Source organism: Simochromis diagramma, unplaced genomic scaffold (genome assembly GCF_900408965.1).
Source record: "Simochromis diagramma unplaced genomic scaffold, fSimDia1.1 OVJJ01000433.1, whole genome shotgun sequence".
NCBI classification, from domain to species: Eukaryota; Metazoa; Chordata; class Actinopteri; order Cichliformes; family Cichlidae; genus Simochromis; species Simochromis diagramma.
The window spans coordinates 103,914-127,234 of NW_024387031.1; the positions used below are offsets into that span (position 1 = coordinate 103,914).

Consider the following 23,321-nt stretch of genomic DNA (forward strand, 5'->3'; position numbering starts at 1 on the left):
AACTGAAACGGGTGCAGGAGTCGGCAGGGTCACAGTTGCCTTCACTTGGAGAACCGGAACAGGCATTGGCAATAACTGGGTGTCCGCCATCCTCACCCAAGGAGCAGGTACGGGTGCAGGGATGAATACAGCCTCAGTTAGCCTGGCAACTGAAGCAGGCACCAGCTGGACCTCAGCCACCCCCACCCAAGGAATCGGTAAGGTGCAAGGGGAAGCTGGGCCCAAGCTGCCCTGGGAAAAGGAACTGGAAGTGCAGAGCGGAGCTCAGGAGCAGTAACAGTCACTGGGCAAACTAGGTTAATGGTGCCAAAGACAGTTTCAACTTGACACCGAGGTGTCACTCTGAATAATGTCTTTAGAGTTCAAACACACAGTAGTGGAGTTATCTGATTCAGGAGATACAGAGTCCACTGAAGACGAAACAGTGTTACTGTTGATCTATTTTTACTTATTTATTTATTTATTTGATGGATCCGCCTTCCCCTTGTGTCGACCATTCTCACCTGCTGGTAAGCCTCAGTCCTGAACTCCTCTTCCCTGCATGGTTGAATGTGAAGTTGCTTCCCCTGTCTGGATAATAAATCTTGGAAGCACATCTCCTCCCTCTTTTTAGTATATTTAACCTGTGCACCTGACTGTGTTAAACATATAAATATGCATTAAAGCCACTAAACTGTCTTATAGTCCCTGTTAACACATGCCTGCTGACACATGACACACAGTAATATGTGTTTGAACACAACCTGAAACCTGTTAATGTTCTCATTTAACAGCAGATTTCTCCACATGCAGGACAGAGAAATTCCAGCATCTGTCACACAAAAAGTGGAAAATATATTTGTTTGACATTTTAATCATAATAACAAAGAAATAAACTGTTGGTAGATCCACTTTTTACAATGACTCATCCATCAGTAAAAATCTAACTCAAATCAAATACAACAAATTCAACATTCATAGAAAAAAAATCCAACCCTGCAGGGATCAAACATCTGATCAAACACCAGGGTTGGACACAGACTTTCTAATCTGACATCACAAAGTTATTCTGAAGCTGTAAATCTAATTAAAAACTCCCCAAAACTACTATGAGAAAACCCTTAAAAGGTTCAGTGATAGAAGAAAAATCCTTTACATATAAAATCAACAGAGGTTCCTGATAAATAGACTAATAAACAGAGAATAGCTGAACAGTTTCTGTGACACAGACGTAAAAATGCATAAATGCTCCATGATTTTCCTTCCTATCCATCATCTTGAACACTGACTATAAATGTGTTCACTTCATTATTGTGTGATTTGGTTTCTTCACGTTTCTCCTTCAGTGCAAATAAAGGACTGTTAGAGTGTGTGCTGTGTGTTTTTCTGAAGCATGACAATCCTTTCCAACAAGTATTTCCAGCTGTTTGTCTCCACTCTGCACTTTAGTCTTTCTTCCTGTCATGTCTGTGTTTGTCCACCAGGTGTCTCCCTCAGATCATTTTCTCCAAATCAGAAGCTTCAGATTTGTGGAGACGCTCTGCCTGCCAGACACAGCTCAGGGAAAAGAAACATGTCTATCCTCCACAATATGCAGGCCTGTATCATTTATTGTCTGTATTTAAATGTATAAATGATCGAGTGAAAATGCTTTTCATATGAAAAATAATATTAAATGTCAAACATTAAGTATTTAATTTTTGTTACATTTTAAAATTTCAAACCTCAAAGACATTAAGTTTACAGTCATATTGATGTAAGGTATATAAATGTAAGTACAGTTTGAATCAGTGCAATATTATTTTCACACATCAATGGACCACTGAACTTCTCAGCTTCTAAAATGTAAAGCCTCATTTAGAAACTACACAAGTACATATAATGGTCAGGGATCAACATGAACCTGTCTTCTCTACTTGACTTTAATCAACTCTGCAGTGGCTCCATCTCTATAAAGCCAAAGTCCAGCATAGAGCGGCTGAGTGAATGTGGTCTGGACTCTGTGGAGGAGAGTCATGGTTTCAGAGACGCTGTAGAAAGACAGAATACCTGCTCTGTGATCCAGGTACACTCCTACTCTGGAGGACCGAGGACCTGAGAGGACAGTTTGGACTTTCTTGTGCCAAAATGTATAACTGTTAGTGTCACAATATAATGTCCAAGATTTGTCATTTTTTCCAAATAAACATTCATTACCCTTCCCCGCTCTGCTGATATTCTTGTATGCGACTGCTACACCAACTACTCCTCCTCTCCACTCCACCTCCCAGTAACAACGTCCAGTCAGACTCTCTCTACTCAGGACCTGAGGCCATCCAGTGAATGTGTCTGGATGATCAGAATAAGACTGTTTTTGTTCCATTCTTGTCACTTTTCTGTTCCCCTCAGATAATAAAAGCTGTCTGTTTGCTGTGTTTGGATCCAGTGTAATTTCACATGAATATTTTAAGAATCCAGCTCTGGTCTTTGGCTCTGCTGGTGACAGTAAAACATCCTCTTCAGTGACTGTCAGTGAGATGTTTGTCCATTCCTCTCTCAGAATGTCCTGTACAATGTCTCTGGTCTCTGACACAGCTGCTGTCACATCCTCAAAGTAGCTCAGAGGACGAATATTGATGCTGGATGAGTGTGTAGACTCACTGAGTGCTGACAGTGAGGGGTAGTTGTGTAGAAACTGGTTGTGATCCTCTGTGTGTGAGAGCTGCTCCAGCTCGCCGTCTTTCCTCTTCAGTTCAGCGATCTCCTGCTCCAGCTTCTCCTGAAGCTCTTTGACTCGACTCACTTCAGTTTCCTGCTGGGATCTGACCTGCTGCTTCACATCAGAGCTTCTTTTCTGGAGGAGACGGATCAGCTCAGTGAACATCTTCTCACTGTCCTCCACTGCTTTATCAGCAGAGCCATTGATGGCCTCCACCTCCTGTTGAAGCAGCTTCACATCTTTCTCTCGCTCCTGGATTCTCTGCTGGATGTTTAGTCGTCTCACCTCGAGCTCATTCTGCTTCTCAGTCCTTTCTGCTGCAGCTGGGACTGTTTCATGGCCTTTATGTTCATCCACTGTGCAGAGATAACAGATACTCTGCTGATCAGTACGACAGAAAATCTTCATCACCTCATCATGACGAGAGCAGATTTTCTCCTGGAGCTTCTTGGAGGGGGCCACCAGCTTGTGTTTCTTAAACTGAACTACATCATAATGAGGTTGGAGATGTTTCTCACAGTAAGAAATTAAACAGACTAAACAGGACTTGATGGCTTTCAGCTTCCTCCCAGTGCAGACATCACAGGCCACATCTTCAGGTCCAGCATAGCAGTGATCAGCTGGAGCAGCTTGGAGTCCAGTCTTCTTCAGCTGCTCCACTAAAGCTGCTAACATGGTGTTTTTCTCCAGGACAGGCCTCGGTGTGAAAGTCTTCCTGCACTGAGGGCAGCTGTGGATTCCCTTCCTGTCCTCTTCATCCCAGAAACCTTTAATACAGTTCCTGCAGTAGCTGTGTCCACAGGCTGTAGTCACCGGATCCTTCAGTAGATCCAAACAGATGGAACAAGAGAAGGTTTCTCGGTCCAGCTGAACTCCTTTCTGTGCCATTTCTCCTCTCAGTGTCAGTGACTGTGTGAGTTTCTCTTCCTTATAACTGAAACTAGTCTGAGCTCTGATCTCAACAACATGTTTCTGCAGTGAATGGAGCCTGTCAGCTCTTGCACGTCACCACATGTTGGTTACACCCATCTTCAAAGTGCAGATCTGAAGGGGAGGGAACGAGGAAACACGTGGACAGAGAGGAGGTGCTGTGTTTAAGAGCAGGAAGAAGAGGGAGGGTTATCAGGCTGTGCTTCACTCCAGGAAGAGGAGCAGTTTGAGAGCGATACTGTGTGTTTAACCCTTTTTTATTTACTGCTCACATCAACTTTTAAGCTTGTTAACACTTTCTTCTATATAAATAAACTTCAGTTTAGAAATGTCAGAGTTCTCACTGAAGTTAACAAACAGTCCTTCAGTTTCAGTCAATGCAGGAGGATAATGATCCTAAACATACAGATAAGGCAGCCACTGACATGATGCTTATGTTGCATTTAAGTTTATGTTCATTTCAATTGTTTCTCTCCCTCAAACACCATCAGAGATGAGAGGGTGCAGCAGGTGTAGTAGTTGGTATATGAGGCAGTAAACAAATTAAAGGTTTTTCAAACACATTCAGCTCCACAAAAATGTGATAAATGTTTGACAGGAATAAAAAGAAACTCTGATCCGTCTTTAAAAGTATTTTTCTGTTATTACGGTCGAGTTGATCACACAAAATCATCTTGAGCAGGGACGTGGCTAAATACAGGTATGTGAGAACCAGTCAATATTAAGGTCTCCAGTGACTGACTGCAGCTTTGTACATGTGACCTGGAGATACTGGATATTAGAACTTGTTGGTCTGTAACAGCAGCTCACTAGTACAGGTTTCACAGGAGGAAGCTGGACCTGTAACCACAGAACTTCCAGTCGGATCAACAGTCACAGCAAGAATCAGCATCTGCACATTTATCATCAAGAGCAGCAGGGGGCGCTGTTACACACAGAGGCAGGTTCTCTCCCAAATGTGTCCAGAACAAGAGCTGAGCAGCTTTTTCTGTGAGTCAAAGTATTTCTAACAAACGACAGCAGATCACAGAGCCTGTGTCAGCTCAGCTGTCAGAATCAAACAGTGAAGCTGACCTGTGTAAGTCAGCAGGTCAGACAGTATGTTAATGAGGGCAACTCTACAAAGCAGTAATGAACTTTTCACAAACCACATTTAATACAAATCTATGATACGTCCATAAGTCTGCACCGTCTGAAACCTCCTCACATTTCAGCCCTCATTTCTCATCATATTGTAATCTACAGTTATTTATGGTTCAGTGAGTTTTGCTTGGAGTTTCCAGCTTCTGAGAGCATTATTTACATCACTGAAGTATTTATGATTGCCCTGGTATAAAAAAGCTTCACAGTAAAATCTCATCTTTGTAACATTCACACTGAAACATGTTTACTATACTGCATGATAAAGACAGCTGAACACGACGTCCCCAGAAACATGTTTTATTATCAGAAACAGACAAAAAGAATCAGCTTTCCTGACCTACAGTTTGATGGTTCAAAAGCACGAAGGACAAAAAATGTAAAGAATTGAAATGTAAGAAATCTGTCCTCTCCTCATCCTTCCCACCACCCTCAGGGTGACCTTCATTTTCTTTGCTCTCTTTACCTTCATCATCCTCTTCATCGTCTTCTTGCTCACTGTCTGCTGCACACACACACAAACACACACACACACACACACACACACACACACACACACACACACACACACACAGAAGGGAGCAGCTATCAGTCTGAGTCATACACTGAGCAGTTTGGCAGCATTCATGGTTTTATTGACACAGTTATGATCAGTTTGAAGTGTTGCAGCATGTTCACTCCTGCTCTGCATGTTGTGCAGTTACTGATGTGTTAAACTGTGTGTGTGCAGGCTGTGGCTCTGTTTCACTTCCACAGTTCAACTACAGAGGGTGCTAAAAGGGTCCAGGTCATGTTAGTCTAAGTGCCTGAAAAGAAGTTCAGTTTCCTTCTTTTTAAGATATCCAGGCTGAACTTCACGACAACAATTCAAGCGTCTACCAATGAGAGTTCAGGATATTGTGATTGATCTACGACGGGGTGGTAAACACATCAGAGGGTGACCTCAAGTGTTTTTATGTCTAGTTAACAGAAAGAGTAGGAGTATAAGCCATGTTTGCTCAGCAGCAGCTTTATATTAAAGGTTGTAGCTTTAGTATTTTAGCTTTTATATAAACCCCTGTTTCACCCCCTGCTATGTGCCTATTGTGAAGAGGGAAGCTGTGACCACTAGAAGTATAGTAGTAGGTGGTTTATCAGATGTTTTACATATATCATTGATGTAGAGGATAAACAGCTTTGGTCCCAATACTGACCCCTGTGGAACTCCGTAAACAATGTCCAGGCACTCTGATTGATATTCACCAATCTTCACAAATTGTTGCCTGTCTCTCAAATAACTCCTGACCCACTCTAGCACCACTCCTCTAATGCCATAGTACTCCAGTTTATCAAGTAATATTTCATGATTAATTGTGTCAAAAGCTTTTTTTAGGTCAATGAAAACACTAACTATGCATTGTCTTTGATCTATATTATTGGTGATATTTTCAATTAGTTCCATTAATGCCATAGATGTTGATCTATTTGGTCTGAAACCATACTGACTGTCCATTATTATTTTGTGTTTATCTATAAATTTGTCAAGTCTATTAATGAAAACTTTTTCCAGTATTTTTGAAAATTGTGAAAGTAGAGAAAACAGGCCTATAATTTGTGAATTGGTGTCCATCTCCATTTTTAAACAGTGGTATTACTTTAGCTGTTTTCATTTGTGTTGGGAATGCACCAGTTTGTAGAGACAAATTGCAAATGCGTGTTAAGGGTTTGGAGATGCCATCTATCACTTTCTTAAAGATTTCCATATCAATGTCATCAGAGTCTGTAGAATTTTTTGTTTGTGATTTCCCAACAATATCAATGATTTCCTTTTCTTCTACCACCGTTAAAAACATTGAATGAGGATTACAGTCAATGAGTTTAGTTTCTTTCTCTGCAGAATCTGTTATATCAGGAATTGTATCAGCCAAGTCTGGCCCAACACTTACAAAGAATTTATTGAACTCATTAACCACATCACTCATGTTACTAATATTTCTATCATTATTAGCGAAATACGAAGGATAATTTGACTGCCTAGAACCATTTTTAATGATGGTATTTAATGTTTTCCAAATCCCTTTAATATTATTTTATTCATATTTAATAATTTCTCATAATATTCCTTTTTACATGACCTCAAAATACTAGTTAATTTATTTTTATATTTCTTGTATTTATTTTCAGCTTCTGTACTTCTGTTCGTTATAAATTCTCTGTATAAGGTATTTTTCTTTTTACATGCATTTTGTAATCCTTTTGTGATCCATGCGCATGCTGCATATTTTTGTTTTTTACTATATTTCTTTACTTTACGACTATCATATAACAGTTTAAATTTTCCTAAAAAAATCTCATAAGCTTTATCAATATTTTTTTCCTTATAAAGCATCTCCCATTCTTGCTTAAGTAAATCACTTTTAAATGCATTTATGGACTCCTCTGTTCTCACTCGTTTGTATTTTGTTGTGTTTTCCTGTTTGACCTTCCTGTAATTGCTGTTATACACTACAAAAACAGGTAGATGATCACTGATGTCATTAATTAGGAGACCACTTATAGATCTGTTTTCTATTTCATTACTAAATATATTGTCTCTTAAGGTTGCCGACTGTGCTGTAATCCTGCTGGGTTTAGTGATCACTGGACAGAGTCCCATGTATTAATAAACTCATCTGTCATACTATGTTTGTTTGGATTTAATAGGTCTATGTTGAAATCCCCACAAATGAACATAACTTTTTGATTTGGCCTAATAAATGTTTTATCTAACCACTCCTTAAATATTTCAATATTAGAACCTGATGTTCTATATATACAACTTACAATGACATTTTTCTTTGTTTCCATACTAATTTCTATTGTTACACACTCTAATATGTTATCCACCACCACCGTCATTTTTTCCACCACCCTGTATTTTAAATTTTTGTCCACAAACAAAGCCACACCCCCACCATTCTTATTCTTTCTGTTCATAAAATTTAATTCATATCCGTCTATTTCAAAGTCCACTCCTTTCTCCATATTAATCCACATCTCAGATACTGCAATCACACTGAATGGATGTGCAAATTTGCTCAAATATTCTCTTATTTTGTGAAAATTGGCATATAAACTTCTACTATTAAAGTGGATTATGGACATTTTGCAGTCTTGACAGTTTAATTGAATTGTTCTTCAGTATAATAGCAGCAGGTGTTTCTGATGTTAAAAAAGTTCAATTCTGGATCAATGTCCTGCTCTGTGAAGTGTGTATTGTATTCCGTGTTTAGTGGTGAATTTAACTCCTGATTAGCAATCCTCTGTGATAGCAGTGTATGATTCCCAGATGTTAAATTAGTTGATTGTTTCATGATTTAATATGTTGTGCTTTAGCTTCCGTTGTTATCTTCTGTTACCTGCTTTAATGAATGTAGATTGTTTGTTCAGCTCCTTGCATTTGTAGTCATGTGACTTGTTAATATTTTTCCAGATCCTGGATGCGTTTGATGACCAGCACTTTGGCTTCCTCCGGTGTGCCGTTGAGTTTAATAAATATTTTACAGTTTGCAGTCCAGGTATTTTGAATTTTACCCAGTTTCTTTAGGTGTCGTGCTTTCTTAGCCATGTCAGCGTTGTATTTGGTTAGATGGTCATTCATGTAGACGTTCGATCCCTTTAGTTTTCTCCCCTGCTTCAGCAGTGCATTCTTGTGTTTCCTGTTTACAAATCTTATGATGACAGCTGGTTTATCACTAGCGTTTCTCCTGGGCAAAGGGTGGCATGCCTCGATGTTATTACAGTCCAGGTCGATCCCTTTTGACTGCAAGAAACCAGCTACCTGTTGCTCTGCAGAGTGACAACTGTACTAAGATAACGTTTTAGCACCTCAGTGTAAAGCCTACAATAATATTCAATGATTTATTGATTCAAATTTAGGCTCTGCTAAAACTGAGTTTTACACCACCTCCAACTATCAAAGTCTAAAGCAAAATCTTGCTTTTGTTCAGATTTTCTTTTCTCTATAACTGATTTTGAGCATCAGTATCATGGTTTACATCATGATTTAAATAGATGAAATCTACTAATTTAATTTCTATGATGGAGAGTAACAGAAGAAATGTTTGACCTAAAAAAGTTGATGATCTTCCAAGAGTGTCATTATGCTAAAAAGAAGTTAGTCACCTTTTTTATATACAGGCTCATCTTCTAGCTGTGAGTCCTGAGAAATGCCTCAAAAAATAAGACAAATGAACAAAAACAAAAACATTTGTACTCACACTGGTGAACTTCAAGGGTCTATAACGCTGCCCTTTAAGTTCATACTATGAAGGTAACGTTTTGCATGGCTTCATTAAATATGGTGCAACAAAAAAGTTTTGATTTTATCTTCGTCTCTGTCTCAGTGTCTGTATCTTTGTGCATTTAAACCCTTAGTTAGGAGTAAATGTGGATTTCCTGTGGCAAACATGAATGTCAGTTTCTCGGTTTATGAAGGTCACCTTTAACTATGACAGTGCTGAGATACGGACCTCCTGTGAAGTTGTCACCATACCAGTGATGAGCAAAGCGAGACTTCGTGAAACATTTGAAGTCTTTGTGCTTGTATTGATGATTCCAAACAATCTGAAGCCATCTCCACAGTGGCACCTGCTGGACAATTTGGCTATTGTCACATCCTGATCATATTCTGTGAAATGGTGACGTAGACAAGTTCTGCACAACTTCAAACAAAACCACTTATTAAACCAGACCATCAATAACTGTGATCATCACATGTTTTGGAGAAATCCTCAAACAAACAAGGCACCTTGTCTTCTATTGGATAGTGAAAGTGAGGAAAGTGCAGGTGGGGGGGAGAGCAAATGACTTTTCCTATTGATGTTATTTAATTATTTCCTATTGATGGTCTTTTTATAACTAAATATGTTGTTAAAGTATTTTTTTAGAAGTTGGGTAATTAGTGGTACGGTAAAGCACTAAGGTCACATTAATGAAAGGAAAAAAATGAGTCCATTTTGAGATTAAACTTGAAATAGTGTTTTGAGAAAAGTCGAAATGTGGAGATTACAGTTGTTGTTTCAAGCCAGACAAATGCCACAGCAGCTATACCCTCACAAAATGCCTCAGAGAAACAAAACAATCAGCTGGCTTATCGTGTCTTGTGATACAACATGCATCCTCTTCATTGCACAAGGGTGTAAACATCAATATCCTTGCTTCTGTCCATTGCCAGACATTTCATTTTATACTAATCCAGCCAACAAGTTTGTGTGTTTTTTCCCTTCTGACCAGATGCAGCTTTCTGCACCACCACATGGCCTTATAACTCTCACCACTGTTTATGTGCTAAAAGAGAAATAAATTTAATAAATACCAATTCTGAAGTAGAATTCCACTAACTCATCTACACAAGTCATTTAGTAGACTGTATATAAGCCATAAGAGTTTTGTCTACAAACAACTGTTAACTCCACATTTCCACTTCAAAAAAATAATAAAATAAATCAGTAATATATATTTTTATTTATGTGGCGTCTAATAATTTCCGTTTTATATATTAATCACAGTCGAAATGTGTGTGTGTGTCCTCCCATGCTCAGAAGTCTGGGCGCTTAAGTTAATTTGCCAAGTTTGCAAGTTAGCAACTAAGGAAGAACAAACTTGGAGTATTTGTTGTGTATTTGGTGTTCAGAGAGCTGCACACTTCACCAAACTTGAAGGAGCTGTGTATGTGTGCTTTGCTTTCATTTGTGTTTCCACCTCTGGCCACCAGGTGGTGCGCTTTTGTGTTTTCTTTTCAGCTGGGTTGTGTTTTAGGTCCCGTTAGTGAGGAGACAAACAGATATTTCAAATTTAAACCATTTAAACTGGCTCAAATAAAAGACCTCTTTAGTAACTCGGCTCCAAACAGACACTGACAGCAGAGAAGGAAACTGTTTACAGCTTTAAAAACAAACAGTACTGGACTCCACCTGCTGGAGGCACTGTGAGCTCACTGGACCCAATCAAACAGATTAAAATACTCCTGTGTACTTTCCTCTTTCTTCAATCATCACCTTTTCAGATTATTTTTTTTATCCTACTCTCATTTTCAAAGATGCATTTTTTTCATTTATTTACAGATTTTAATTATTTTGGTTAAATGAATCCAAACAGTCACTTTTAAATACACTTTAAGAAATAAAATGTTGTATTTACTCCACCCAGTTATGTCAACTGGTTCCACACAACTGGGTTAGTGAAATATAAAATGTATGATACTTTTAACTTGAACAAGAAATTTTAAGTACATCTGATAAATCTACTCAACCAAAACAAGCTCTACTGAAACTATAGGATTAAATCACTTTAACAGAATTGCAACTTACTCTATACAAGTTTGTAAATTAAACAAATCAAGTTTGTTAATTAACCTAACTTTAATAACATATCTTACACACATATATACACGGGAGAAGTAAACATACACTGACAGAATATGCAAGAAGTCAAGAAGAAAAAATCCAACTGTTTTGATCTTGATTCTTTTGTCTTCACTTTTCCGTTTCTGTTACATTTCATGAGTCTGTTTTAACACGGAATAAAAACCAGATCTCAGATTGTAAAACTGTTTCTGTTCAGTCAAGAAACACAGACTGGAGGTCAGACTTTTTTTATTGATTATGAACTGAAGAGAGACGTCTCCACAGCGTCCAGTTAGCCATAAGCTGCTCTTCTTGTATCAGCAGTACTAGAAGCTACATTTGGATCAACACAGACTAATAAATGGATCCAGAACCATCCAGATCAGTTGTTGTGGAAACTGGTCACATAGTGGTGATATTGCATTTCTCCATGAACTAATTGTACTGAAATGTTACTTAATTTGCATAACAAGAGAGACACACAAATGTACAGTTATGCAATGTAAAAAATTAAAGACGCCTAAACACAAAATATTTAGAGCCTGCAGCGCTCATCATCACAAAGTCTAACCAACAACGTCTAAAATGTCTAAATTATATGTTCCAAAGATTTCATCCATCAGTGTGAGCATGATTAAAATGTGTATAATGCAACAAATTTAGTAATAGATGATAATAATACAACAGATTTAAAAATACAGTTCCTCTTTCCTCAGCACTAAAAGTCCTGTGGGCATTTAAACTGTAGTATATAAGTAACAACTGATATCTGCTCTTTAAAAAAAGGCACCAAAGACAATAAGATGATAAAAAAAAATTCAGGAGAATCAGTCTAATCCAACATCTCTGGACTGAAAAACAAACTAATATATGTACGAGACAGTTACCTGATATACTAAGTGAGGAAAAGTGTGAAACACCAATGTGAGAATATTTCTCTGCACAGTAAGTTCATTATTCTGAGTCAGCACAGACGTGGATACTAGAGTCAGACTTCACCCTAAACCCAGCATATACAGGTTCAGTGAAGGTGGTGTTGAGGGTGTGCAGGTGGATCAGTTTATCAGAGGAGACGCTGTAGAAGGACACAGTTCCTGCAGAACAGTCCACATACACTGCTACTTTGTGAGAGAGAGGTGAGGAGAGCAGAGGGATGGCTCTTAAATCAAATTTGTGACTTGCATAGTAACCCTTATCATCACTGCAGTTGAGACTCCAGGACTGATAATTCCTTCCAAACCTGCATTCATCCTCTTTTCCTTTCCGTCTGATTCTTCCATAAACTACAGCAACATGAACCTCTCCTCTCCACTCGACCTCCCAGTAACAGCGACCACTCAGACTGTTGGTACAGAGCAGCTGAGGCCAGTGATCAAACCTATGATCATGATGAGGATACAGCTGATCTTCTTCCACATGTGTCACCTCCTTGTTGTCATCAGACAGTTTGAGGTTTCTGTGTGCTGTGTTTGGATCCAGCGTCAGATCACAGAAATCTAAAAGGAACCGTGACAAAAAATGTAGAACAGTACAAGATTGTGTGAATGCAGCTCATAAATCAAAAATACTTACATTTCCTTAGACCTGGTCTCATCCACTGGACTCCTTGAGGCTCCACACTGAAATGAGCACATTATCTTTTAGTGTGCAGACATGGCCTTTATGTTCTCTGATTCATCTTTTCTAGAGAAATCACCTTGTGTTTTATTTTATCTCTTAATAAAGTCAAACAGATAATACGGTTCTAAGGTTTTATGTATCAAAGCACAATTAAAAAAATAAATCATCTGGTCTGTACCAGGTTCTTAAATTATCTAAATACCTAAATACAACCTTCAGTCTGCTTTATTTTCTGCCTCCCTGTGTTTCTGTCACTACAATGAACACTGTGCTTCAAATACTATTTTCTCTTTCAGTTAACACGTGTGAGGATGTTTCCGTTGCTTAGTTATTCAGTGTAAAACAAAACAAATAAATATATAGAACAAAATATTTTGAGAAAAGACTGCTGTGTTCATTCTGATAATGACAAAGGCTTTAGACTTTTTGAGTCTGAATCCATTTTTCAAGTCAAGTTGTTCCTGTTATTGTTTTTGTTTTGTAGCTTCGGTTATTTCCAGCCTCAATAGACCTACTGAGTCCTGCATGCAGAAAACAATAAAAAGTTCAATGAGAAGATGATTTTTTTCTTGATTCTCAGGAGGCTATGACAGCAAACATTCCAATTAAGTCAATATTTATTTAATTACACTTTGAATCTGAGTACTTTTTAAAATTGCGTTTTGTTAACTTTTGACTGTTTTTTTTTGTTTTTGTTTTTGTTTTTTTATACCTTGTGAAGCACTTTGTGATCTTTTATCTAGAAATGTGCTATATAAATAAAATTTTACTTACTTACTTACTTACTTAATTGAATTGAGAGCATATATAATTCTTCCCAATCACAATTAAAAATAATGTGTTCCTGCACAGATGACTTGTTCATGAAAATGGGAATCCTGGTGCCTCACTTGACTAAAAACAGGGAGGTAAGGCTGTGACTGTGTGGAGCATAAAGTGAGGACATAGGGAACGCAGCAGGAAGCAGCAAAATGAAACTATAAACTGGATCACAGACCCAGAACCATCACAAAGGCACCTGTCAGATCTGGGGTTAAACACATCAAACCTCACTTAGCCATGGTCATGTGATGTTGGTGTTTTGATTGACACAGTCTTGAAACGTCAGTATCGAGGGTCCAATCCTTATGTATTTGTTACATTCTCCTTCAAGCTGTGTATCCTTCCTCGTGTTTTAACTGTGATTGGTTCTGAGTCATTCACCCACACAGCTGCTCACTTAACTGGACATACAGACTGTATTACTGGCAATCAGATCAGTGGTTACCTTAAAATATGCTGGAGAAAAAAAATATATTTTAGCTTTATTTCCTGTTTTCCTACCAGAGTATGTCCAGTTTCACATGTGGATCCTCCTTTAGAGCAGACAAAAGCTTCATTCCTGAGTTTCCTGGATGATTATAGCTCAAGTCCAACTCTTTCAAATAGGAGGGATTGGAGCGCAGAGCTGTGGCCAGAGAGGTGAAGCCTGTTCCTGTGATCTGACAGCCTGACAGCCTTCAAACACATACAACATGTCACATCATTGTAATGAACTGCTCTGAATTTGATGATGTACATGCAGTCAAATTAACAGATTCTGATTTCAGTTAAAGTAGTTAAAAAACAAACAAAGTGGCTTTTCTTCACTCAGTTTTAAAAAAGAACAAAACACATTGACTTTCTGTCTTTTTTGCTATGATGGACAATCATAGATAAAGTCATATTTTTCTGATTTATGAAGTGTGTGTTTCAAGTCTACTCTACTGTTCTCTTTCAGGGCTTACACCAAAAAAGTAACAACATGTTTAATCTATAAAATAATGACAGTTGTTGTGAAATATCCAAATCTCCTGAAACAAAGAGTCAGCTAACCTGAGAGTTTCCAGCATACAGTGTGGACTCCCAAGTCCAACACAAAGCAGCTTCACTCCTGAATCCTGGAGGTTGTCGTTGTTACTCATGTCCAGCTCTCTCAGTCTGGAGGACTGAGAACTTAGAATTGAGGAAAGAGCTTCACAGCTTCTCTCTGTGAGGTTACAGCCACCCAACCTGGAAAGACATGAATAGCAGTGAACTTTCCAAACTTTTGAAATAAATACTTTAAAGCAATCTCTTGCCAGGATTAAAATGGATACTTACTGGGCTTTCTTGCAGGCTTTGACCACTGGCAACAGCTGCAGAAGAGCCTCTTCAGAAGCTGAATATTTCCTCAAGTCAAACACATCCAGAACTGCTTCTGATGACAGTAAGATGAAGACCAGAGCTGACCACTGAGCAGGAGAGAGATCAACTTTAGACAGTTGTCCTAAACTCAGTTGATGCTGGACCTCCTTCACTACAGAGTCATCATTCAATTCATTCAGACAGTGGAACAGATTGATGCTTTTCTCAGGAGAGAGAGCGCCATTCATTCGTTCTTTAATGTACTTGACTGCTTCCTGATTGATCTGTGAGCTGATTCCTGTTTCTGTGAGCAGGCCTTGTAGGAGATCCTGATTGGATGGCATCGAAAGACCAAGGAGGAACCGGAGAAACATGTCCAGATGTCCATTTGGACTTCGTAAGGCCTTGTCCACGGCACTCTGGTAGAACTGTCTTACTGAAGATTCTCCAGTCTGCACTGAGGCTGTTTCTTCTTCTTCCAGCAGATTGATACCAGATTTGGTGAATGTCAGATGCACATGAAGAGCAGCTAAAAACTCCTGAATGCTCAGATGGACAAAACAGAACACCTTCTCACGGTACAGCCCTCTCTCTTCTTTAAAGATCTGTGTGAACACTCCTGAGTACACTGAGGCTTCTCTGACATTAATGCCACACTCTGTCAGGTCTGATTCATAGAAGATCAGGTTTCCTTTCTGCAGCTCCTGAAATGCCAGTTTCCCCAGTGCTTCAATCATCTTCTTGTTCTCTGGACTCCAGAGAGGATCTGTCTCAGCTCCTCCATCATACTTGATGTTCTTCACTTTGGTCTGAACCACCAGGAAGTGCATGTATATCTCAGTCAGTGTCTTGGGCAGCTTTCCTCCAGCCTGTTTGGTTTTTAACACTCTCTCTAGAACTGCAGCAGTGATCCAGCAGAAGATTGGGATGTGACACATGATGTGGAGGCTTCGTGATGTCTTGATATGAGAGATTATGGTGTTGGCCTCTTCCTTGCCTCTGAGTCTCTTCCTGAAATACTCTTCCTTCTGTCGGTCAGTGAACCCTCTGACCTCTGTAACCATGTCTATATACTCAGCAGGGATCTGATTGGCTGCTGCAGGTCGTGTGGTTATCCAGATGTGGGCAGAAGGAAGCAACTGTCCCCTGATGAGGTTTGTCAGCAGCACATCCACTGATGTGGACTCTGTAACATCAGTGAGGATCTCAGTGATGTGGAAGTTCAGAGGAAGTCGACACTCATCCAGACCATCAAAGATGAACACAACTTTGAACTTTTTAAAGTTACAGATTCCTGCTTCTTTGATTTCAGTGAAGAAGTGTTGAATAAGTCCCACTAAGCTGAACTTTTTATCCTTCAGTAAATTCAGCTCTCTGAATGGGAATGGAAACATGAACTGGATGTCCTGGTTGGTCTTGTCTTCAGTCCAGTCCAAAGTGAACTTTTGTGTCAGGAATGTTTTCCCGATGCCAGCCACTCCTTTGGTCAGAACTGTTCTGATTGGTTTGTCTCTTCCAGTTGAGACTTTAAAGATTTCTTCACACCTGATTGTTGTTTCTGGTCTGTTTGGTTTCCAGGAGAACATTTCAATCTGTCTGACCTCATGTTCAGTGTTGACCTCTCCGGTCCCTCCCTCTGTGATGTAGAGCTCTGTGTAGATCTCATTTAGAGTGGTTTGGGTTCCTGGTTTAGCAATCCCCTCAGAGACACACTGGAACTTCTTCTTTAGGTTACATTTAAAAGTATTCTCACAAAGTGGATCAGGACTTTCTACAGGAAAGCACCAGAAACATGAGTGTTATAATTATAGAAAATTTGACAATTTCATTCCTGTAAAGACTGAATTTATGAAGAGAAATCCTCTCACTGCTCTGCAGACAGTCAGCCAGCTCCTCCTGTTTCATTATTCTCAGGAAGTTAACTGCAAGTTTCAGAAATGCCTCTCTGCTGCTCCTTCTCTGCTTCTCTTCCTCACTGTCCAACACCTCCTCCTCATCCCTCTGACACTCTGAATAATCTGGATTCAGATCATTCTGCAGCTTCTTTAGCTCGTCCTTCACAAACATGATAATGTTTCCCTCCAGTATCTGGAAAATAAGCAACACAATCTGAATTCACAAAAATCAGATCTTCATAGTAAAAATAATTTTTCACAGATTTGTTTTCTGTGTGTTTTCAATTTAACAAAAATACAGCGTTAAAAGATATGCAGGTAACTAATTAAAATAAAACTTCTGTCAGAGAAAAAAATATAATTCCAAAATGTCATTGTTATAAGATAAGGATAATTTTTTTGGATAAGTATGTCATTTTGGTTCTTATTGATGTAAGGACATTTTCAGAAATTTACATTTCTGACAGAAATGTGATAAATAAGTACACCGTAAGTACCCTGTACTTTCTGGGGCGCCGGTAGTGTTATAGAGTGACTTAGGTGATAGAAAATAATAAAATAAAAACATAAATTAAATTAAGTAATCTATAGTACTGATGTTTTTTTAAACCTCTTAAACCCCAAAGGGGTTTCTGAGCTTCCTGCTCAAAAATGCAATGCCCAAATTTAATTGATTATTTCTCTGCAATTACAAACTGTGTGTTTACAATCTTGGTATCAAAATAAAGCTAACACTTGTGAAATTTCATCAGAGGTGTAAATATTGAAGCAGATATTACTGTGTCAAAGTTACTGAGACTGGAACACAGAAAAAGCCTAATTTAAAAAAAAAATAGCATATAACCCTTTTAAAAATACGCCTCAGTTCACATTTCATTACAGAAATTCAGTAACCAACATATATAAACATCATCTGTGCAAAGATTTATGTTTGTAAAGTGAAACAGTGAAAAATTACAGCACTGTCAATACATGAATATCCAGACGTTGTACAAAAATGTCCAATTTAGGCACACAATTGGACACCATGCCAGTTGGATTTTTTAGATATTTAAGAGCAGAAATTAATAAATTTTATTAACAGGCCTGAAAATGCTGTTTTTTAAAATATATTTTTGAAGAATTAACCACACATTTACATGGCAATGGCCCTTTTCTGCTGTGCGCATAGAGCGTTTAATTGGCCTCTGGCCCTTTAAACTCTGAGGGGCTGTAACTTTGGTCTCTTTTGGTCAATTTGCATGATTGACACCTCTTTTTAATCATTTGAGCCAATAGGATCACAGCAACGATGCCACGTTCACGTCACTTCAACCAATCAGACGTTGCAATACCAAAACCCACGTTGGCCCAAATTTACTGCATGTGACATCTGTCCATCAGTCACGTGTCTGTAGGTGGGTCCAAAATGGAGGTTGTTGACAGAAAGCGGCTCTGATGCAGCTAGCTAGGCGTGGTAACCGCTGATAATCACGTGGCTGTGCAGTGTACTTGCACCTTATTTGCGGATCATGTTATGTTCCCAAAACTTTGTTTTGAAAAGTGCTTTATAAGTAATAATAAAGTGAAACGAATTCACTGTTGGAGTATGTTTGTTATTTTGCCATTAAGTTATGATGAATATTGGACTGAGAAACATGAAAACAATTTAAAAAAAGAGGTAGGTGTACATGTACAAACCTTAAACACTGAGTCCAGATTGGTTTGATGCTGCTGGGCATGATGAAGACTCTCCTGATCAGCTCTGTGGAGACATCATGAAGAAATTAGAACCATTTTGCACATAAATACAAGCCAAAGATTTCTTCTTCTGCTGTTTGATGATCATCCTGATTAAAACAAGCACAACTGTGCTATAATAAATCTGTTGTGTCAGTTTATACACTTATTTGTTTATTCATTTATTGGACTCCACTAGTCTAACTAACAGGTCAGTGATGGTTCTGTACCAAAGTGCGTTCTTGTACTGACCATATTATAGATATGCTCTGTACATTGCAAAAAGAAAAAAAAAGTCAGATTCATATTTTTATGTTGAAGAGTTTTATTTAAAAAATGGCCTTTGTGTGTTTACAATACCAGTAGCAAGAAAGAGCATCTTTGAGGAGCAGCTGAATATTTTCTGAGGAGAAAACTACGAATACACCTAAAAAAACCAAAAAAACACATGACTGCACCTTGAATCTGCCTACAATACATCTACATCTGTGGTATTCAGTGTCCAGACAGTGAACTACAGAATGATCAAGAGCTTTGAGGGTCTCGAAAAGCGCTATATAAATGCCATCTATTATCATTATTATTATTAATATTAATATTATTAATATTATCAGCTTATTACATCCCAATGCACTTTGCAGTGTTATTTCATGCAGAAAAATGTCAATGTTAAGGTTAAAAAAAAAAAAAAAGATTTGCTGTGGTCCTTTATCAGTGTTACGGCCCTGGCCGGCTAGAGTTTTCTTCTGTGCTATGTCTTTAAGAATCTACAGGTCCTTCCTGATTGGAGAGCTAACGGTGGCTGATTGCTCATCACCACTCCTGCTGCCATTCAGGTCTTGCTTGCCTGTGTTGTCACACGTGCGCACAAGCGCAAATACGATGATGTTGACTTGTCTGACTCTTTTCTATGCTGTGAAGATGATCCTGAGACAAAATGATCCAACTCTGGCCAAATGTCTACTTGCTGCGAATTCCAGCGATCAAAATCCCTGAGTTTACAGCATTGAAAATGACATGTTAATGCGTAAATGGCACCCTCCCTCATTTAATGATCTTGACTGGAATGTTTTTCAACAGATAGTTGTATCGCAAAAGTTCCAACCCCAGGTACTCAGTCTTGCACATGACAGTTTCTCCGGACATTTAGGAATTAGAAAAACTTACTGCCACTCCTACCACATTTGTCAGGTTAGTGGTAAACCAAACCAAGTTATTCCACCTGCTTCATTACATCCAATCGCAGCTTTAAGGGAACCATTTGAGCACATACTCATTGATTGTGTAGGTCCACTTCCCAAAACAAAGTCAGGACATCAGTATATTTTGACTTTGATGTGCATCGCCACACACTTCCTCAAGGCTATTCTGTTACGCACTCTCAAAGTCAAAGCTGTTGTCAGAGTGCTAGCTTCTCCACTTTCGGTTTTCCAAAATCTGTTCAAACGGACCAAGGGTCAAATTTTATGTCCAAAATATTTGCTCAGGTCTTGAAATTTCTTGGCGTAATGCATCAAAAATTCAGTGCGTATCATCCCAAATCACAGGGTGCGCTTGATGGTTTCCACCAAACATTAAAAGCCATGATGGGGAAGTTCTGCCTCAAGTCAAGAAGAGAGTGGGATGAGGGTCTGCCACTTCTCCTTCTAGCAGTGACAGAGAGTGTACAGGAGTCGACGATTTTCAGTCCCGCAGAGCTGGTGTTTGGACACAGTGCGTGGTCATTTGTGGCTGCTCAAAGAGATATCCCTCAGACAGTTATCCCAGATCAAAACATGTTAGATTACATATGTTCTTTAACCCTTTAAGACCTACCATAGAACCAAGTCCGCCAGAGCTTATATTATATTTTTACATGCTACAGTGCCATTTTTGGGAGCATTTCAAGTTGCTATACATCAATGCAACCATACCACTAAAGAATTTTTAATAATATGTCTGCATTTAGTGCATAGTAATTACATAAATTGCAAAAAAAGTGCAATAAACTACAAAAAATTTAAAACCGTTTTTGTTTTTTTAACATATATTTCTAGTTAGAGAAATTTAAGAGGCTTATCCCTCAAAACTGTAAATGCAAAAAGGTTGCACATAATAGTTTCCGACCACAGGAAATTTATTTTAAGTGTCATCATAGTTTTATTTTTGAAATACACCAATTTTTATATATTGCGGAAAAAACGAAAATAAATAGTATAATGCAAATTTGAAAAAAAATAGCATATGCAATAAAATAAACTATTTCCATCAGTGCAATATGAGTCCTAAGTATCCCAGAAACAACACAGAAAGTCATAAAGTCAAACATAACTTTTAAAAACACCAGTATAGGCATATAAAGCCCTGAAGGTAAAAAACCACATTTCTGCGAAAATTACATCACTTGCGGTTTTGGGCAGGTAATGGCGGACATGCGATAGTTCGCGCTGACGTCTATTCCAACGTAGGAAGTGTAACGAACAGCTTGGTAAGCTATGTTTATGTTTTTGTTGCTGCAAGTGGTTTTTATGCAATTTTTGCAAAGCTATATGTGGAAGGAAACTGTGACCTAGGACAACCTGATGGCATAAGATGTAAGTATAACTTCTCTGATTTCATAAGCAAAAAAAATTATTGCGCTAGCTTACGTGGTTGAAGTTCTACCGGGATTTAAAAATAGTTATACAAAACAGAGCTGGACCGGCTTTAAAGGGAATAAAGCATACAAAATTGCACGTGTTCAGTTTCCGTATCTCAGAAGAAAGTGAAAAAGAAAAAATGAAAAGAAAATTTGACAAGAGATCCGTGCAGAGAATTTTTGAAGTAGGTGACCAAGTGTTGACTCTCCTACCCAGTCCTGGATCTTCTCTCCTTGCAAAGTTCTGTGGGCCCTACACTGTCCAAGAGAAACTGAGTGACAGAGATTATGTTATAGGTACCCCTGACCATAGGAGAAAACATTGTTTGTGTCACGTCAACCTGATGAAGCATTATTTTGTTTACAATGTCGGTGTAAACTCCTCTTCATCCCCTGCTGTGCCGTCGTCCCTGCCCGTAGTGGTACCAGTGTCTTTGTCTCAGTATAATCCAGAAAGTGATGGCTTAGTTTTCGTTTGTAGCACTTGTCCTTTGTTTGGTTTTTGATTCATCTAGGGTTTTAGATAGCACCTCCTTTCCCGATTTAGCTTGTTCTGTTTGTTATTTTGGCCTTTGTTCACCCCAGAGTTAAGTTTTCAGTGTAGCCACAAATAAACCACCGTTCACTTCAAAGATTTAGCTTCTGGGTATGGTTTTGGGGACCAGGGTCGGATCACATCTTTCCTAACCCTTATGTTTCGTTTCGGTACCCCTAGACTGGGCTGTAACAACCAGTTTTGTTAATGATTTTCATGAATGCTGGGATGGTGTGTCACTATGAATTATGAGGTTATGATAACATGGATCAAGGGTGGTCCATGCTTAAGCTGGAATATAAAGGAAGCATTGAAGCACTTTTATTTAATATTTAAAGAATTCCAGCAGCTTGTATCGTGGCTTCCAGCACCACACAGACAGCTGTAGATCATTTCACCTTCCTAAGCAAAACGAGCACCCACAGTATCAGAGTCAAACTGACTAACTGCTGACAGATTCCTGCTGATTACCACATCAATTATAATCAGCGTGATGGCCAGTGCAGGGAAAGCAGGGCTGTCATGATAGATTTAAAAAAAAAAAAAAAGCAGTCTTACTCATGGAGGACCTAAATTTCAGGACTGAGGCCAGATGCACTACATAGCTTTAAGGTAGGTGTGAACTTTCTTACTCCTCAGCAGCAGCCAGTTTTGGTCCTTTAAAGTGGATGGGGAAATCCATTGACCGATCACTCTTTAAAGACACATAGCTGGGTCCTGGTTCAGGTTCAGGGGCATCTGGGGTCTCAGTGATCCTGGTGAACAGAGAAAAAGACCATCGGGCAGAGAAATTACATTTTTAGTCTTCTAACACGAAAAGTACTGAATAAACTTGGAGCTAGTCACAGTAATAATATTACAGTAAGACTAAAAAGTTTGATGCTCTTCACAACAAATGACTTCTGTTCTTTTTAGTCTATTTGTTGCTGTGTTTTCTTCTTTTTATGAACACAGCAATAAAACAACAACAACAACATCATTAATAATAATAATAATAATAATAATAATAATAATAATAATAATAATAATAAATGATTACACATGTGGCAAACTAAAACTTCTCACTGATTACTCCTGGATCCATTCAGTTAACTCTTACTTTGCATCAGGAGACAATTTCCTGCTTTTAAAGTCAGGACGGTCTTCCTGTTGAGTGGTTTTCTTCCTCATTGTTACAGAGCTGAGACTCGGCTCAGGTTCATGTTCAGGAGAGTCTGGTCTGAGGAGTGAGGAAAGGAATCAGGAAAGGTTATATATCTACCATTTTTTACTCTCCAGGTGAAACATATATTAGAAAAACTTTTCAGGGTTAAAATTAATTAACAGAGAGAGAGCAGATGATGAAGTTACTGCATGTAGTATGAGAACATTTCTGTATTTGTTCTTTTAGCAGTGAAGATAATACAAGGTTTAGAGTGTGATACCTTTCCATGTTTGTAACCTGCAGTCACCTGATGGAAGAGAAAAGTGAGAATAAAACACAGATTATAATTTGGCTTTATTTGTGTTTATTGAGATATTTGATAGCTACAAGGTGGTGACCTGTTTAATCATAATTATACTTTTAGATTATATTACTTTATAATTAAGGTTTCATTGTTTGTCAAAAAAGCGATCTGACCATCAAAGAGTCAACAAACGATCATTGTGATGATTACACTTTTCAAACAAAAGATTA

General features: G+C 38.4%; 2 protein-coding genes across 11 annotated transcripts in view; both read right to left on the reverse strand.

Annotated features, from left to right (window-relative positions):
- Positions 1-1,735: 1,735 nt before the first annotated feature.
- Positions 1,736-4,892, reverse strand: LOC120740581 (tripartite motif-containing protein 16-like). Its single transcript, XM_040043040.1, has one exon. It carries the CDS (start codon positions 3,563-3,565, stop codon positions 1,892-1,894), a length of 1,674 nt encoding a protein of 557 aa, XP_039898974.1. The 5' UTR covers positions 3,566-4,892; the 3' UTR covers positions 1,736-1,891.
- A 6,452-nt stretch (positions 4,893-11,344) lies between these two features.
- Positions 11,345-23,321, reverse strand: part of LOC120740573 (NLR family CARD domain-containing protein 3-like) — a 131,227-nt gene continuing 119,250 nt past the window's right edge. For 6 of the 10 annotated variants that reach the window (XM_040043027.1, XM_040043024.1, XM_040043023.1 and 3 more), the window contains 10 exons: positions 23,068-23,094; positions 22,743-22,862; positions 22,276-22,398; positions 18,453-18,516; positions 16,746-16,965; positions 14,854-16,648; positions 14,587-14,763; positions 14,056-14,229; positions 12,685-12,731; positions 11,345-12,608 (listed from right to left, as the gene is read on the reverse strand). In XM_040043027.1, coding sequence (XP_039898961.1) covers positions 12,067-12,608; positions 12,685-12,731; positions 14,056-14,229; positions 14,587-14,763; positions 14,854-16,648; positions 16,746-16,965; positions 18,453-18,516; positions 22,276-22,398; positions 22,743-22,862; positions 23,068-23,075 — 3,270 coding nt within the window. In that variant the 5' untranslated portion in view covers positions 23,076-23,094 and the 3' untranslated portion in view covers positions 11,345-12,066. The remainder of the gene's footprint in view (positions 12,609-12,684; positions 12,732-14,055; positions 14,230-14,586; positions 14,764-14,853; positions 16,649-16,745; positions 16,966-18,452; positions 18,517-22,275; positions 22,399-22,742; positions 22,863-23,067; positions 23,095-23,321) is intronic. The other 4 variants (XM_040043029.1, XM_040043028.1, XM_040043030.1 and 1 more) reach the window with 3 other exon arrangements.

Excerpts from the sequence above, each read along its gene's own strand:
- LOC120740581 (XM_040043040.1), bottom strand. The coding sequence starts at position 3,565 with ATGGCACAGAAAGGAGTTCAGCTGGACCGAGAAACCTTCTCTTGTTCC.